Source organism: Ambystoma mexicanum, chromosome 14 (genome assembly GCF_040938575.1).
Source record: "Ambystoma mexicanum isolate Mex_15411 chromosome 14, UKY_AmexF1_1, whole genome shotgun sequence".
NCBI classification, from domain to species: domain Eukaryota; kingdom Metazoa; phylum Chordata; class Amphibia; order Caudata; family Ambystomatidae; genus Ambystoma; species Ambystoma mexicanum.
The window spans coordinates 297,430,241-297,446,617 of record NC_090940.1 but is presented as its reverse complement, the minus strand read 5'-3'; the positions used below and the strand labels follow the sequence as shown (position 1 = coordinate 297,446,617).

The following is a 16,377-nucleotide window of genomic DNA, read 5'->3' as shown; positions in this document are numbered from 1 at the left end:
TTGACATGTGCTATTGTTTGCAGTCTTACGATTCCTTGCATGGAGGCTTCGCAGGTCTGAGTCGGAAAGGGCAAGGTCGCTTCTCTCCTTGTTGCCCCTTCGGTACCTGCCGTCTTCCTCCTCCTCCTCCTCCTCCTCCTCGAATTGGCGTACTTGGATAGCTGTCTCGTTGTGCGGTCTGCCTTGATTGTAGTGTGCTCTCGTGCTCCACCTTTTCTCCCTGTGGGGAAGGGAAAGGGTCGTCAGGTGTGCATGGTTCTGGTCAATTGCCTGACTTTGCCTGACCCTCGTATCGGGACATTTTAGGTAAACTGCTCTGGTGTTAGTCCATTGTCTTTTGTGGGGTGTGAAAGTGTTTGTGTTGGAAAAGGAGGGGGGGGAGCTGTTTCTGAATATCGTACGTGGTAGGATGCGAAAAAGGTGTTGGAAGAAGGGGATAACATGTCCCACCCCGTTGGTGTCCCACTCCCACTGCTCGAGGACCCCCCCCCCCCGGTGTTCCTCCCTCACTGATCCAATAGCGATGGCCATGTCCTGGCCACCTGGATGACAGATTCCCAGGGACTAGCTAGGGAGACACCTTCAGGTTTCTCACACTACTTCTTGGAATCACATTCCCCAGTGACCCATGACTGCCCGAGTGATCTGCATGATGAGATATTACCCCGGCCTCAAGTGGTAATGGCTGTGACGTTTCCTCCCTGCAGGCTGACCATTTCAGATAGGCTCTTCTGCCCAGTTCCAGGATACCTGTCTGTATGTGCTCAGTACAGAAGTGAATCATTGAATGGATGTGTAACGCTTTGTTCCTTCTCGTAATGATGTCTCTTAAGCTACAGAAGTGATGAGCACAGTCTGACAAAGCCTTGATGAATTCACTGGAATGAGAAATGCAATGGTAAAACTTCCTTGGTGCTGGAGACTTATTCCTGATGTATAGGGTGTTTTTCATATAACTATTTTATTCATTAATTTCATAACTTTATTTCGGCAATTTCATTTTACTATTAAAGTATACAAAAACATCAATATTAATCCATATAACAAAATGACAAAGTATTAATAAAGCGTTAATCTTCATTAGTACAAACATTTTTTTTGTGATTAAATGCTGAATATAAAAATTCAAAACAGCCAAACCATACAATGTGGTAAAATAGATAATATGAAGAAAAATGCTGGATGGCATTGATTAAAATGAAGTTAACGTAAAAAAGGGATTCAAAATGTCTTCCTGGAAAAGTTCAAACTAAATCTGATTATTTTCCTGTGTGCTGTTAAGGGGGACCCCTTCAAATAATCTTGGCCACCAAACGGTTTCATAATTGGTACAAGAGATCTATTTACTGATGTTGCCATTTCGATTCTTCCTCGAATGTTCGAAAATTCTTCTGTAATAGCTGCCGCAAATTTACGTACATTAGCTTGCTCTAGGTTACTATCTGATAATGAATTTCTTACTGTACAATTTATATTCACAAATCAGTGCCTCACTTACTCATGCTAACCACAGTATTTTAAAAGCACAGTCTGTGACCCACTGATTTTAATTTTAGTGCGCAGAGTTCTCCATTTTTTCAGAAATCTAGGCCAAGTTCCAACAATGTTGCAAAATTTGGCATTGAAGTGTTTATGCCTAACTTGCTCCTGCAGATTTGGTTTTCTTGAGTTTGTAATTTATGGCCATTTTTAAATCCCAAATAGAGGCTTCATAAAGTGCAATAGAGAATGTGCTGCATATATTTTTAACGTGTGATGGAACAGCCCAACTGCACTATTGTTGTTAACCTCTTTAACCTTGCTTGATGACTTTGCCTAAACTGTATCTAAGTGTATATACTGCAACAGCGCCAAACTGCCTCAGGGCCGCTGCGCGCTTTATAAATTCAAATAAATAAATACAAAAATGAACTGGCTGTAAATTGATTTTCTTACAAAAAGTGAATATCACAACAATATTCTGGTTCTTCTTAGCCCTTTGCTTTGCCAAGTGATCTTTATATGATAAATTACAAATGTATGATATCCCAAGTAGTCCCACTTGTCAGCTTATTTATTTTACTGACTGTGAACATCATAATCACTGTTTTACTAGCATTCATCTTTAGCCCAAGATTCTTCATACATGAAGTGTAGGGTCTGTGCTGAATTGAGAGGATTCGCCCCTTGTTCCTAGGGGAGAACCACCCCTTTTGGGGCTAGAGAAGTGAGCCTGCTTGGCAAGACCCTCCCTAGGGGTGTGGGCAAGTGGGATTTGGGAAACATAGAGCAGTATATTTATGTTCGACCAATTTCCTGAGATTAATAATCCTAAACTGAATTGGAAAGTGGCACTTGAGTTAATTCATCTAATCTCAGTCATCGAGAGTAGGGATATTGGTTATATTGAATTTCCAGATTGATGTACAAAAAGTAATAATAAAATGTTATGATAACTCAGTTCCCGATTTGAAATACAGTATATTGATGACATTTAACAAATTGAGTTGGACAAGAAGTATTGAACCAAACTGTCGACAAACTGTACCCCCAAGAATGCCAACTGATGAGGGAAAATGGCAAAAGGGTGACTGTTTGAGGGACTGATACTATTCATTTATGGTAACTAGTATGAGGAATGGTAACCTGCCAATGTAACTTCAAGATGTTGTGAGGAACCTGAGGGCATCCTCACTTCTTTTCCCCCTGTATCCTCCTCTTGGTTGGCCAGGGAAAGGCCATTGCTCTTGGATCCTGACCCTGGGGGTGGCTATGAGAGGGAGGATCATCTTGGTGGAGGAAACCTGGGGAGTGGGGAGAGGACGTCCTTAGGTGAGACATGGTATCAACCATTTCCTTTATTTAATGAACCCTCTATCCCTAAAGCCTTTGTATACTATTGTGAGCCCTTTCCCTGTTCTTCTGTTACATTCCCCAAGAAACCCCAGCTCGACACTGGGTCGAGGAAGAGACTAACTAGGAAGACGCATCCTCATTTTGTTAATAGACACATCAGCCTCAGTTATGCACTGGGACGAGGAGGACGACAGCACGAGTAAGGCATGGCTACCGTTCTAACGGCGAGTGGTCTAGTCCTTTCTGGACTCCCTTTCTGGACTCATCATGGTGGAGGGAACTTTAAAAGCCAACATCCTTTTGGAAATTGAGTCGGCTGTGGAAGCAGGGCTATGGTCTGCTGTGTGCAGGCAGAATTCTCTGGATCAGTGGTGTGGAATGTGGAGTGCTCGAGACCCGTTCAAGAATGCAGAGTTAATGCAGCGGGAGGCAAAGCTGAGGGATGTGAGAAGCCGGTGGCAGACTGCAAGAGGAAGACCGGCACGACCGAGTGAAGTGGTCGTAAGCGTCCAGCGCTGCAGGTGGAGAATAGCCGGGTGAGAGGAGCCACAGGAAGCTGCTGGGAGAAAGAGTATGGTGCCGCACCAGAAGAAGAGAACCCATGGTGGCCGAGTGCCTCGCAGAAGAGCTGAAAGATCCAACCGGTGAGTAAACCAAGAAGGGGGAACACCGGGCTGGCAGGTGCATATGAAAAGCATGCAGTGAACATTGATTTAGAACAAATTGAAATCTATTATGAGCACTTTTGAATACCAAATGAAATAAAAACAAATAGTGCTTCAAAATACTGAACTGAGCGGATGCAAGTGTTGAGCATTATTGAACATTGAGCAGAGCGAAAGTAAGTTTGTGAATCTGCCTGATACAAGGAGCTGTGCATTATTTGAGAAACTATGAGAAACCAGCATTAGCAACAGCCAAAATAACTCTAGGAACTGTGTATCATGAGAAAACCAGCATTGGCAAGAGCCAGGAGACTGCAAGAAAGTGTGACATAAGCATAGTGGCCAAACAAGCCATGACAGTGTCAGGAGAGTGTGACACAGGTGAATGAATCAAAGCATCACTGTCAAGTTGAAGCAGTGGCATAGAGTTGATGGAAAAGGAGCCAAGAAGGGGTATTGATTCCCTGACCTGTAATGAGAGGACTGTGTGGTACGACAACTGCGCCTAGACAGAGAGCACCCCTGCATGGAAAAGCCACTGAAATCACCTATAACAAAGCTTGTGTTTTACAGCAAATCTCTGTCTTCGTTTGGGGCCTCCCTCTGGAATAGCCTCCCTGCCACTCTGAAACTTGAGGAGACACATCTCCATTTCTGGAAGCACCTCAAGACCTTCCTCTTTGCTTCTGTCTTCTCTCCTCCTCTCCCCTGTTGATCTGTTTTACTTGGGCATTGTGCACCTGTTTACCCTCTGATTTCGGGCCCAGGTACTTGCCCACCCTGCCACGCACCCGCACTGCCTCCTGGCTACCCATGCACTTTGGGTCTGTATTTGTAACCCTACAGCCCCCCCCCCCTTTTCCCTGCACCTACCAGACACCCCTGGTCTGTACCTTTAATCTAGCACTTTCCACCTGCTGGCTACACTACCATTTGTTTGTGTTGTTTTCCATTCCTATGCTCAGAACTTTCCACTCCCCCGCCCCCACCACCACAAATAGCTCGAGATGCGCCTGTTGGCTTCAGGTCCGTCTTTCCAAAAGCTTTTGCTTTGAGATTTTAATGGCGCGCTTCAGTTTTCGTCAAGAAAATGTTTTCATCTTCCACCCCTTCAAACCCAAGGTCTGGTTTAAAAAAATGCCATGACTGTCTATTACCGTTCCCCACCGTATCTTCCTGTGTTGTCTGGGTTCCAAACACCAAACTGATGACTGCGTGTCCTGTCGGGCCATGACCGAAAAAGCTCTCGGGGAGCGCAGAGGTAAACTGGTGGTGGGAGTGGCAGCTTCGAAGTCTTCTTTGAAGAGGGATACAAAGTGTGGGGAGTGTAGGGACTCGTTCCGGTGCAAAAAGTCGAAGAAGTCTCGGTCGAAGAGTCTGTCTAGACAGTCGACAGTCTAGACAGTCTTAGTCTTCTTCGTCAAAGAAGGCGAAGAAGAGACGTCATAGGTCTCCCTCTTCTTCTGATTCCTCTACCGAGGTTATCAAGTGCCCAACCAAATCTGATTCCCCCAGAAAATGGGATGCTTTCAAAAAATAAATGATGCGTATACTCGAGAATGCGGCCTCGACCCCTCGTAGGAATCGCGCAAATGTCATGCCCCGGTCACTCCTTCGGACGACTTTGGGAGGTCAAAGACTACCATGTCAAAGCAGAGTATCAAACCGGCGAGTCGCTCTCGGTCTGACGAGAAATCGTCGAGGGTATCGTCCCGAGAAACCAGTCCTTCTTCAATACCTCCGAAAAAGAGCAAATCTTCTACACATTAGACAAGTTTGTCGATTCCATCGGAGTCAAGCCTGTCAACGCATAAGTCAAAGGCAGCGCTGAGAAAAACGGCGCCATTGTCGAATCCTTAGTCGACACCAGTGTCGAAGGCATCGCCGACAGTCACTTCAACTATATCGAGGCCTCTGCCCATTCCGGAGAAGGTTTATAAACCTACGCCAAAGAAAGACTTTTTCAAGTCTATGGCCTCAATTTATGAGGAAGAGCAAGCCTCTGAAGAGGATTCCCCTTCCTTTTGGTTTGCATTATGGCACACAAGATGCTCCTGAGGAACTCATTAGTGAGGAATCCAGGATAACTGATTTTTATGATTGTCTCCAGTCGGCTAGTGGTATTGACACTTTGCCAGATCTGGAATTTGGCAGGCCTGACCCAGCTGAGGATGCAGATTCTGCATACAGGAACCTCATGTATAGGGTCATTGAATACATGGGCTGGAGCAGGAATTCTCCTGCCTATGAGCAGAACAATATGACCGATATCCTGAATCAAGCCCCTCAGAAGGTCCCAGTCTTACCTTTTCACACAGCTCTTCAAAGGAAGGTCATGGCAAACTGGGAAACTCCAGAATCTGGACCTGCTGTAAACAGGAACTTTGCTAGAAAATATAGACCTTTTAGTATTGATCCAGACTATTTGACCAAGCACCCTAAACCTTAGAGCTTGGTGGTTCAGGCTCCCACATCGACCAGGCAATCTGCTTGTTCCTCTATTCCCCCGGATCGGGACAAGAGGGCTGATGCCTGGGCTCGTAAGATCTTCACATCGGGCAGTATGGCCTTGAAGTCTGCTAATGTTACCTGTACCCTTTCAAGATTTACTTACACCCTGTGGGACTGTGTTAGCATGGCGGCTGAGAGCATTCCAGAAGGTGAGGAAAGAGACGGCTTCCTGGCTATAGTGAGAGATGGAAAAGAGGCAATGGGAGAGTGTCTCCAGTCAGGACTGGATACTGCTGACGACATCAGCAGGTCCATGGCTTCTAGCACCGTACTACGAGGGTTTGCGTGGTTGAGAAAGTCGAGGTTTGCACCGGATGTAGAGGCCAGACTGTGATTGTGCAATTCCTAAAGGGTCTCACTTTGTACCCCCAAGTCCCATTTCGTGTGCCAGTTTGGGACTTAATTTGGTTTTAAAATTTCTCTCATGCATTCCATTCAAGCCATTACATTCATGTCCTCTAAGGCTCCTTACATTGAAAACAGTCCTACTAATGGCTTTAACATCAGCCTGCAGGGTAAGTGAGTTACAGGCTCTTTCTTGTAAGCCTCCTTACACAATTTTCCATAAGGATAAGGTTATCCTCGGAGTCAAACCATCTTTCCTACCTAAGGTAGTCTCTGACTTCCATTTGTCACAGAAGATAACGCAACCATCTTTTTATCCTCCTCCTCATGCAGGTAAAGAGGAAGAGAGGCTTCACAGGCTAAACCCAAAAAGGGTTCTAAGCTTTTCAATTTCAAGATTAGCTACATTTCAATAAGATGATCAGCTCTTCATTGGGTATACTGGCCACAAATTGTGCCTGGCAGTAACCAAACAAACCCTATATAGATGGATAATATTAGCAATTGGAGAATGTTACAGACTGGCAGGTAAAAAACCACCATATGGGCTAAGAGCTCATTCCACTGGGGGTATGTCAACGTCTGCGGCTCTGCAAAGGGGTGTCCCATTACATGATATCTGTGCAGCAGCCACCTGGTCGTCCTTGCACACATTCGTAAAACATGACTGTTTGTACTTGTCCTCTTCTCAAGTTGCAAAAGCCGTTCTTCATGCGGTCCGTGACCAAATTAATTGATACTCCCTCCTCCAAATTGTCACTGCTTTGGGAGTCTATCAAAGATGAGGAATACGTGGACACAATCGAAGAACAAGTTACTTACCCCTGGTAATGTTCTTTCGGCTGGATGTTCCTCCCACGTATTCCTCATCACCCCTTCCAGCCTACCCCGCCATACAATTTGTGTTTACACTCTGCGTTTTCTTAGAGCGTGCGGTCTTGGGGTACGCCTGGTTAATTCCTCGATTGATGGGAACGAAAAAACAGAACTGAAGCTTACGGGCGCGGCTTGAGCTATTTGTACTGCTGATGATGCCGACGCTCAACGCAAATCCTCGAGGGACATAGACGCTAGGACATAGAGCACAGCGCCCTCTGGTGTGAATTTTTTTTTCCGAAGCTGCAAAGCTGGTGGGATACGTATATCAAAGATGAGGAATACGTGGGAGGAACATCCAGTCGAAAGAACGTTACCAGGGGTGAGTAACTTGTTCTTCTGTTGAAAGTGGAGTTGGTTTTGGAGTTCTCCATGTTTGGCAACCTGGTAACTAGTTCATTTAAAATATGATGGACTGCCTTGTTTTTTTTTTTTTGCGGCACCTGGAGGGGCCAAGGCATTGCTAAAAGCAGAGGGAAAGAGTTGATGAAATTAGCTGATTAGACTACCCATATTAAGGAGAAATCTAGTATTGAAGAATTTGCCAGTTTGTTTAGTTAAAACTCCTTGCTCCATTCCTACAATTATTTCCTTCTAAATCTGGGCTGCATTGTTACCTGTAGTTCAGCTATAATCATCCAATCACAGATGACATTGGGGCAATCTGAAGCAGATGTGTTAGGGAGGAGATGTTCTGTAGATTTTGTAAATCTCTGAGATGCTTATGCATCAAGTGTCCAGCAGTAGATTACCCGAGGAATAATGTATTAAGGGATTTCACAATAGACAGGGCAATTTTGCCAGGTGCAGTTTATGGCAACAGTTCTTATTAACTCATGTCAAAGGATGTTTTGATGAGGTAATGTTAATAAGAGATTATGTTATGCTGAACATTAGTGGGTTTTTGTTTAGTTTATATCAGTTTTGCATTGTGCTAGTAAAAGTGTATTATTTAACACTATAATAATAAATAAAATGCACAGAAATATGACCGAACATATATGCCATTGTTGAAGCCAAAGTGCTCCTGATGAGAGGAAAATTACTGGATAAACAAGTTGTATTATTTCTGTATTTTTCAGGGTTTTTTTCCCACAAAGCTTCATATCACTAATCCAGTTGGGAAGGAGTGAGCGGGAGGATAGAGCAGTTAGAAAATTGCCTTCATGTTGATTCATATTTTCTTAGCCTTTGAACTTCTGCCTTCACAACTCCCACCATGCATTCTCAAAATAACATATTCAGTGTTACACCCACCTCAGAATATTGGGGCGGGAGGGGTGTGAGGGTAAGTCATCTAGATCTGGGTGTTTCTCTTGTTGTGGCTGTTGGCGAGTCATGGGTAGAGTTGGTAGGGCTAGCGCGTGGATGGACCCAAGCTTGTAGTGGCCCTTCCTTTCAATCAAAGCTCTCTCAAATTGGCAGTATCTTTTTGGTTGACTTTTCGTGGCTTGCCTGTGGATGCAGCCTATCCCAGCCAGTTGTGAAGGAGAGAGGGAGTGAGCAAGGACCCAGAGAGCCTGAATCGTCATGAAAAGCATTTTCATATTCCTTCTATTAAGGAATTCCTGTGAATCTTTTGTTCCCTGTCATACAAGCAGAGAATTTCAAACCCACCCAAGCATGGCCATTTAACGTAATGCTTGTGTGACCAATGGATTAGATACTGCTACACGTCTTTCAGTTTTTATGGAGTATGTAGTGCCTGTGTGACTATTAGCAGTTTAAGCTAAGACAATAGTGACATTTCTGAGTTATTACATCTGCACCTGAATACACTAAATTCCCTTCAATTTGACTGATTTAGCCCCAAATAATGTGAGGGGGATCCTCTGCCAGTAGCATCTTTTGTCTTGGAGTTGTTGTGCAGCACACTCCAGTTCCCACAGGCAGGACACACGTTTAAGTGTTAATGCTGGCCAGGGTGTTAAATCATCAATTTATTAATTGACTGTACTTCAAATGCTTATTTTTCTTTTAGGGATGCAGTGGAAGAAATCCGCATTAAAAGCACAGTTGATACTTGGATTAAAGGGATCAGTACAGAAATTGAGGTATGTTTGTATAGAAGTACTAACATTGAACTATGCATGATTGCTTTGTTAATTCCGATAGAGGCGCTGGCTTGGACTTGTTTAATTGGCACATGAAGTTGAATCGTTTTTTTGACATACGTTTGCGTTGCTGCGGTACTTATGGATCTCCTCCATATTTGAGTCTTCATATAAAGTCCAACTGCTTAAACCCAGTGACCTCCCCTTACTGGATTGATTTTTTTTTTAGCTGGTCAACCCTTAACTATTCTACAATTTGCGAACGTAATGTATCTGGCATCTTCTTTTCAACAAGACATCAAAAATGCCAACGCTCATTGCCATTTTGCTTCATCTTCCCATCAGTCTTCATTGAATCGCCAAGCGTTGGGTCTCTTCAATGTATGTGCTCTGTGATGAATCGAGGAAATTCATCCATTCTTCCGAAGGGGGAGCCTTCCCTGTCACCTCTCCCCAGTGACGTCATGGAGGTGAGCCTACTCAGCAACACCCTTCCTAGGGGTTGAGGCAAATGTGTGACCTCCCCCGTAGAGATTTCCCCCTTTTGGACAAGGACTCCTGTTCCCATGTTGAACTCCCTGATGCCCTCCATGTGATGGCCTATATGGAAATATCTAATATGATATATATTTTATTAATAGCGCGCCTATACACAAGTGTTTCAAGGCGTGATGAGGCACGGGAGGGGAGCAAGGGGGGGCACAAGACCACGATCTTACTAGGCCCAGTGACATTGAGATTGGAGAGGGAAGGGGAGGAGGAGACATAGGATCAGGAATTGGAAAAAAAAAATCAGTTCCATGACTGAAAAGTATACCATTATCAATGAGAAGATGAAACTGTACCTTTAAATCAAAGTCTCCAATGGACTGTGCCATGTTTGTTTTGGACCCGCAAGAGAGAAGGCGAGAGAAAGCAGAAGGCAGAGACAGACAGGGGAAAGCCCCTGTGTGTGGAATACCTGAAGGTGGTGGAGTAGACTTAGAACGTGGACCCTGTGAAGTTCAGGACTGCTCCGAGCAGGAAACATTGAAAGTCCAGCGGGTACGAGGAGCAGAAAGCCAGGAAGCCTGGAGTGGAGTACTTGGTGGTGGCTTGACCACAGTATAATCATGATGGGCAGCATGCCCTCTCAACGACGCGGACACCACCAGCGGGAGGAAGCAACTCCTGAATAGATTACCCATAGTAGTATTGAAAAGCCGAGGAGCAGACTGGAATGGGAATGTGTACCAAGCTGACACTGTGGAAAGCGATCCGAGAAGTAAACCAAAGAAAGAAGCAGATTTCCAGTACCTGCAGACACTGCAGATGTTTTCCTACAACACTGACGGTAATGGGGAGAATGGAATACTGGGACGCCAAAAGGGGATTGTTATAGCCTCAGAGAAACACATCCCAGTATCCATGACGAAAGAGTGGAACGCAAGCTAATAACTTCAAACCATGTTAATGTGAGAAAGCAGCACAGAAAACAGAGTGAGAGGAGTAGAATTGGAGTATTACTACCCTGGGAAAAGGGGAAAATTACCCAGCAGCCAAGAAACAGAGTAGAACATAATAGAGAGACACTTGTGTAGTAAAGCCCTGAGGGGTCCCTGTGATAAATCTTATACAAGAACATTTTTGAGCCTTCGAAGAAAGAGAGGAGACCACCTACAAGAGCAAGAACAAACCCTGTATCAGACGAGAGCAAGATTACCAATTCCCTAAGGGAATTACACAAGTTAATACAGCGGATAACAAGAACCCATTTACGGATTGTATATGACCATAATTTTAACATAAGAGAACAACAGTGCAAAAACACAGCCACCAGGAGAAGGGAGTCATTCGCTTGACCTTCGCTTATTATGAATAGTTGTAGGGTCAGTTAGGTTAGTTTTGGACAGCTGGCTGATTCTTTTGGACATTGAATGCATTACCTACGAACACCTTAGTTGGTAATCTAGGTAGGGAACACCCCATAGTGATCGGGAAAGATGGGCTTTCTTTTTTTGGTTAAAGCTATAGTCAAAATGTTCTCAAAGTGTCAGTGTCCTTCTTCTGATCCACCATAGTTCACATACAATTGCTTAAATTCCTATGATAATCACATCTCTTATTAGGAAACCCTGCTGGTCAATTGTGGGCTCTTAAACTGCATTTTCAAGTTTTAAAGCAGCTGGTGGGCTGAGATAATTAAAACATGTGCATCCCATGTAAGTGTGTCCTGACATGAGGCAGATGGAACAGATCTCTCAACTCTCAAGGGTTGGTTCAAAACCGATGTTCTTTGCTGGGAGAGGTGGAGGAATTCTTGCCTTCAATAGAGAAAAATTCAAAAGGGTAGATTATCATGTATCTGGATGGAGGAGCTTATTAATCTAGTGCAAGGGCTTCAACAAATGGGACCTACTGTCTTTCGTCCAATGTGCACTTCTCCATCTAATTAATACGACTGAAGGATCGGCACGCTCCATAAATCTTCCTTCGGGGTGCTCCGTTTAATGCTATTTTAAGCACAGCAGCACACCTCTTTTGTTGCCAATGAGTTGTTCTAAGATAGATGGTCTTCTTGGATACTGCAGTTATGCAATTCACTCCTACTTGGGCAGTGACGTTTAAGCTACCCCAAACCCCCTATACCTTAGGGGACTCCTTGAACTCTCCACTGGGGAAAGATCTTGCAGTTTCCCCTTTCTTGTGCTATGGGACTGGTTGGGGTAGTATTTTGCGTCCCCCATGTTGGTACTTGTTAGGCTGCAATAATCATCCACCAGTCAGTTGCACTCCTGGACTTGAGCCCATTTGTAACACATCCTGACCTGACTGCCTTTATGTATAATTGAAGGTTCAATGGATTGTGGAATCTGGGAAGCCCCAGATTCCAGTGAAGTCCGTTGGACAGGACTTGGTTAGGAGGTGGAACTGAATAGATATATTACCTCTGCTCTCCTGTCTAGCTTATCCCTGTAACATGAATGAATGAAGAAGTTTAAATAAATTCATACTCACTGTGTATCCTGGTGTTCCTGCTCCATGTGTCACTTACCTGAAGTCCCAGGATGCATCCTTGAATATTTCACTGGTGAGGTGTTTTAAAGCGATCCCCAAGGACTGGCTGAGGTGGCAGCAATTGATATTTATACTTCGGCACAAAGTGAAGCACCGACTAAGAAGTTGTTATGCACAAATTGAGTGAACCGGAGTGAGATTGGGGAGATTAAATAAAGGAGATACATTTAAAGAGAATGCCATTTAAAGAGAATGCCATTTAAAGAGAATGCTAGTGAAATGATGCATAAAAGAGAATGCTAGCAGGGAAGAATATTAGTGTGCATTAAAGATTTCAAAGGCATGGTACACTCCAGACCAGGACTCTTGCTCCTGGCTGGGGATGCAGCGTACAATCAAAATACTTTTATTTTATTTATTATTAATTCAATTTGAGAAGGCCCCAAACCCGTCTCTCACCCACCTTTACAAACACCAGGGTCACAATGGACCACAAACCAGGCTGGTGTGTAATAATACAATATTTATTTAGTTTTAAATTTCAATGAAAATCAAACAAATTTAATGTAGGGCAGCAATCATCAGTGTGGTGATAATTACACGGTAGAATGATAGAACACACTTAGATTGACCTTGTAACATCAGATATATAATGCACAAGTGAATACAGGCAAGATTATTTTTGGGAGGTGTTTTCTGATAGCACCACATTTAGTATTTACCCCCACAACGCTCCCTCAAACCCCTATTAAACAAATTGTGTTTGGGTAGAAAGGAGTAGCAAGGAGTCTGGGATACTAGGGAACAAACCGAATGCACATCCGACCTTCCACCTCTGAATGGGAGGCAAAATCAGATTGAAGACCTTTGAAAATTGAGCAAATTAGCACTTGAAATTGCTAAATATTTATTTTACATGTGCGGTTGAATGAATGAGGTAGAAATGAGTATAGCAGTATCAGAGATGTAAGAACACTAGCAAACGACAAGGCAACGTACTAACAACGGGTATACAGTTCAGAAAATCGACTTGGGAAGGAAAAACACAGGGCAGCCAATTCACACGTGGAGAAATTGCATTTGCTTATTTTCATGGGTCTAAAAGGACACAACAGCTTGAAAAATGGGTTAAACAGACAAAATAAGAATGCAGTTCTGATGCTAAGGGACAAATTCACATCACAGGTATAATATAGAAATGAAAGGGTAACTCTGGAGGAATGACAGTATGAGATTCTTAACGGGAAAGGAAACTCGTTTTTTAAACGGGAATCAGTTGCACAGGGAAAATCGGTTTTGGAAAGGAAATGACGAGTTTTACTGAAACTATATTTTAGTGGCTAGAAAAGAGGAACGCCGCTGTGGAAAAGGTTAAGCTGCAGTCTCGACTCCCTGTAAGGCTGTGTGCCTCTTTAAGGGGTAATTAGTTAATGTATTCAAAATAGTACTAAGGACTTACACCAGGACTAAAATGAGTTGGAAAGAATGGCGCTAGCACTTGGAGATCAGATTTTCCTAATACAAGGTACACAGAGGATTCTGACAGTTCTAAGGATTTTCTGCTAGGGCAGCTATGGGATTGGACCTAATACAAGGAACCAATGCAAGGGATGCAGTTTGTGGTTGCTGGGAAAGGAAAATACTCACAACAAGCACTTGAATGGGGTAGCTTGGTCAGCTGAGCAGGTTTCTGGACAGCGAGGCAAGGTTGAGTCACTGCACACAGCGGCGTGCTCTCCTAGAAGGGGACGGCTGGGCCTAGTCTGGTCACTGGACAGAGAGGTGGATCAGCAGGGCAAGCAGGTAGTGGGGCAAAAGCCGGTGTGGTCACAGGATACTCCCAGAACGGTACCACAGCCTTTCCCCCTTTTTCCCTGAATTATTGGGATTGTTGTTTTTTTTTTTTCTAGATCAGTGGTTCTGCCTGAATAGGGTCAGCTGTGCTCTGGCCTGGCAGTGGAATCTGGAATCTTGCAGGGTGAATCTGGAATGTCTAGATCTCTGAATGCGTGGGAGCTGGAAAAGTCAGAAGTCCAGATCTCCCCATGCCTCCCCTTTTATATAAGGAGCATGACATCACAGGATTTTACTATGGGGCTGGCTCAAGTTAGACACACCTCGTAACATTAGATAGGTCATCCTATGTATGTCGCCTACTCCCTGGAAGCAGATTGGACTGAAGGAGGTGACTCAGTTTTATGGGGGGGGGTGTTTTTACAATGCGCTTGGTTCTACCAAAGTTACTTTTGCCAAAATCAGTTATGGAACCAAAACACTCATATTTACAAATGTCTTATATGGGCAGACTACACATCTTACAAGACACATGCTGATCCAAATCCCAAGACGGTACAATGCTGTTTTAGTCATTCTGGTAATCTTTCGCCATTTACATGGAAAATAGTTCACCTAAAATTCTACAATTTTATATATGTATACATATTATTACTGGTCATGTTCTCGTTAATTTTCAAAGTTGTACCATGTATGTTTTCCCCAGAATTCACGTTTTCCTGGGGTTTGCATTCCCAACATGCTAGAAAACCCTACGTCGTCTTATTTTAATGGCACAAACATGACATTTAAATGGTCATAATTACACTTGAATGTCTTTTGATTACTGAAATAAATGACATGACCTGAATAGTCTCTGAAATCAACTGGGCTGGCTTTGTGTTTCCAGGCTACAGCCAAATGTCAGGCTCTGGTCAGTTTAGCCCAGTGTTGTCATGGATTCACCTTTGAAGCCCTTCAGCTTGATTTGAGGAGAGGTGTCACCAGGACTTCACACCTATGTGTCCTGGCAGTCCTTTGTTTCATGCTGGAGCAGTGCTGCTTCGTCTGACGAGGGTGCAAGGTCCTTCCCCTTGGCCCATTCTTAGTTTCCAGGGGGCTGGTCCACATGGGGGAAGATGATCCTGTTCCCAGGAAAGGCAAGGCCCTTTGAAGCCAGGCCTGTCAAACCTGTTCTGCTGGTTTCACAGTAATTTTATTTATTTTTCTTTCCCTTAACCAAAAAGCAAGTCTTAGAAATAAATATCAGATATATATTTAAAGCAAACCCCAATCACAAAGCCTTAGTTTAACATTCCACTTTTTTAAAAGGCATTTTCTTGTTTGTCAAAAGCACCATTTTGCACGTGGGTTAATATTCCTTGAATGTCCCTTTCCAATGCGGTTTTCTCTCGCATATAGATTCTGAACATTATTTATAGCCCTAGTGAATTTCTACTACACAGGAATCTGTCCAAGGCAAGGGTCCATTGAAACTGACATAAGTAAAGAGAGAGAGAGAGCTTCTTGTGAAGGGTTTGTCTGGGTTATTATTTTGCAAAAAGTAAAGTGTTTTCCTACGGCGGCTTTTAGTGAAGTTCTCTGCTCTTTCACAGATTTTGCCTGACACATGCCATTAAGTGAGGAATGCCCCCATTTGCTGGTGTACACCCTGAATATGGGTGTACATGAATATGTCTTACTAGAACCAAACTGGGTAATGATGAAAAGAGCATCAGTGCGCTGTCATTTTAAATGCAGAACATAATCTTTTTCAGTAGAATGTTTTGAGCTGGCAGCATAGCAGCCCTGCCTTTGAATTCTTTTCTTTGGTGCACATAAGGAAAACACTGGCAGCCATTCTCGTGGTGTTTGTATGTTCCATCTCGCCCCATATGTGCTTGGAAAAGACAGCGCAGCCATTATTTTGGTGACTGCAAAGCGGTTATGATTCAAGGCAATGGTGCTCAACAGGGCCAGCGCAGCCATTCTGCTGGTACTGCTGGCAATGCAGTTTGTTGATGTAGGGGATTTCTGCTGGGCTGATGAATGTACCCCACAGCATAACAAGAGGAATTGTTGCGAATGAGGGTGATTTATCAAATTGCTTCTTGTTTGTGTGCATCTTTATTCGACTGAGGGGGATTTTCACTAATTACTCCTTATTTGTGTGATGGGCCACAGGCTGTTTGCTTACAGTCAGGTTGCTTGTTTTGTGTGCTCTTTGTGGTGTTCATTGCTTTTCTATGGTTTTCTTGTCTTTTAAATGTTTCTTTTAGGAGAGGTCATGGATGATCGTGAGACAGAATGTTGGCTTTGTA

The 16,377-nt window shown here is 43.7% G+C and overlaps 1 protein-coding gene across 2 annotated transcripts in view; it reads left to right on the top strand.

The window, feature by feature from the left end:
- The window catches only part of KIAA0586 (KIAA0586 ortholog), a 2,241,463-nt gene that overhangs the window by 972,200 nt on the left and 1,252,886 nt on the right, over window positions 1-16,377 (top strand). For both annotated transcript variants that reach the window (XM_069637413.1, XM_069637412.1), the window contains exon 13: window positions 9,214-9,286. In XM_069637413.1, coding sequence (XP_069493514.1) covers window positions 9,214-9,286 — 73 coding nt within the window. The remainder of the gene's footprint in view (window positions 1-9,213; window positions 9,287-16,377) is intronic.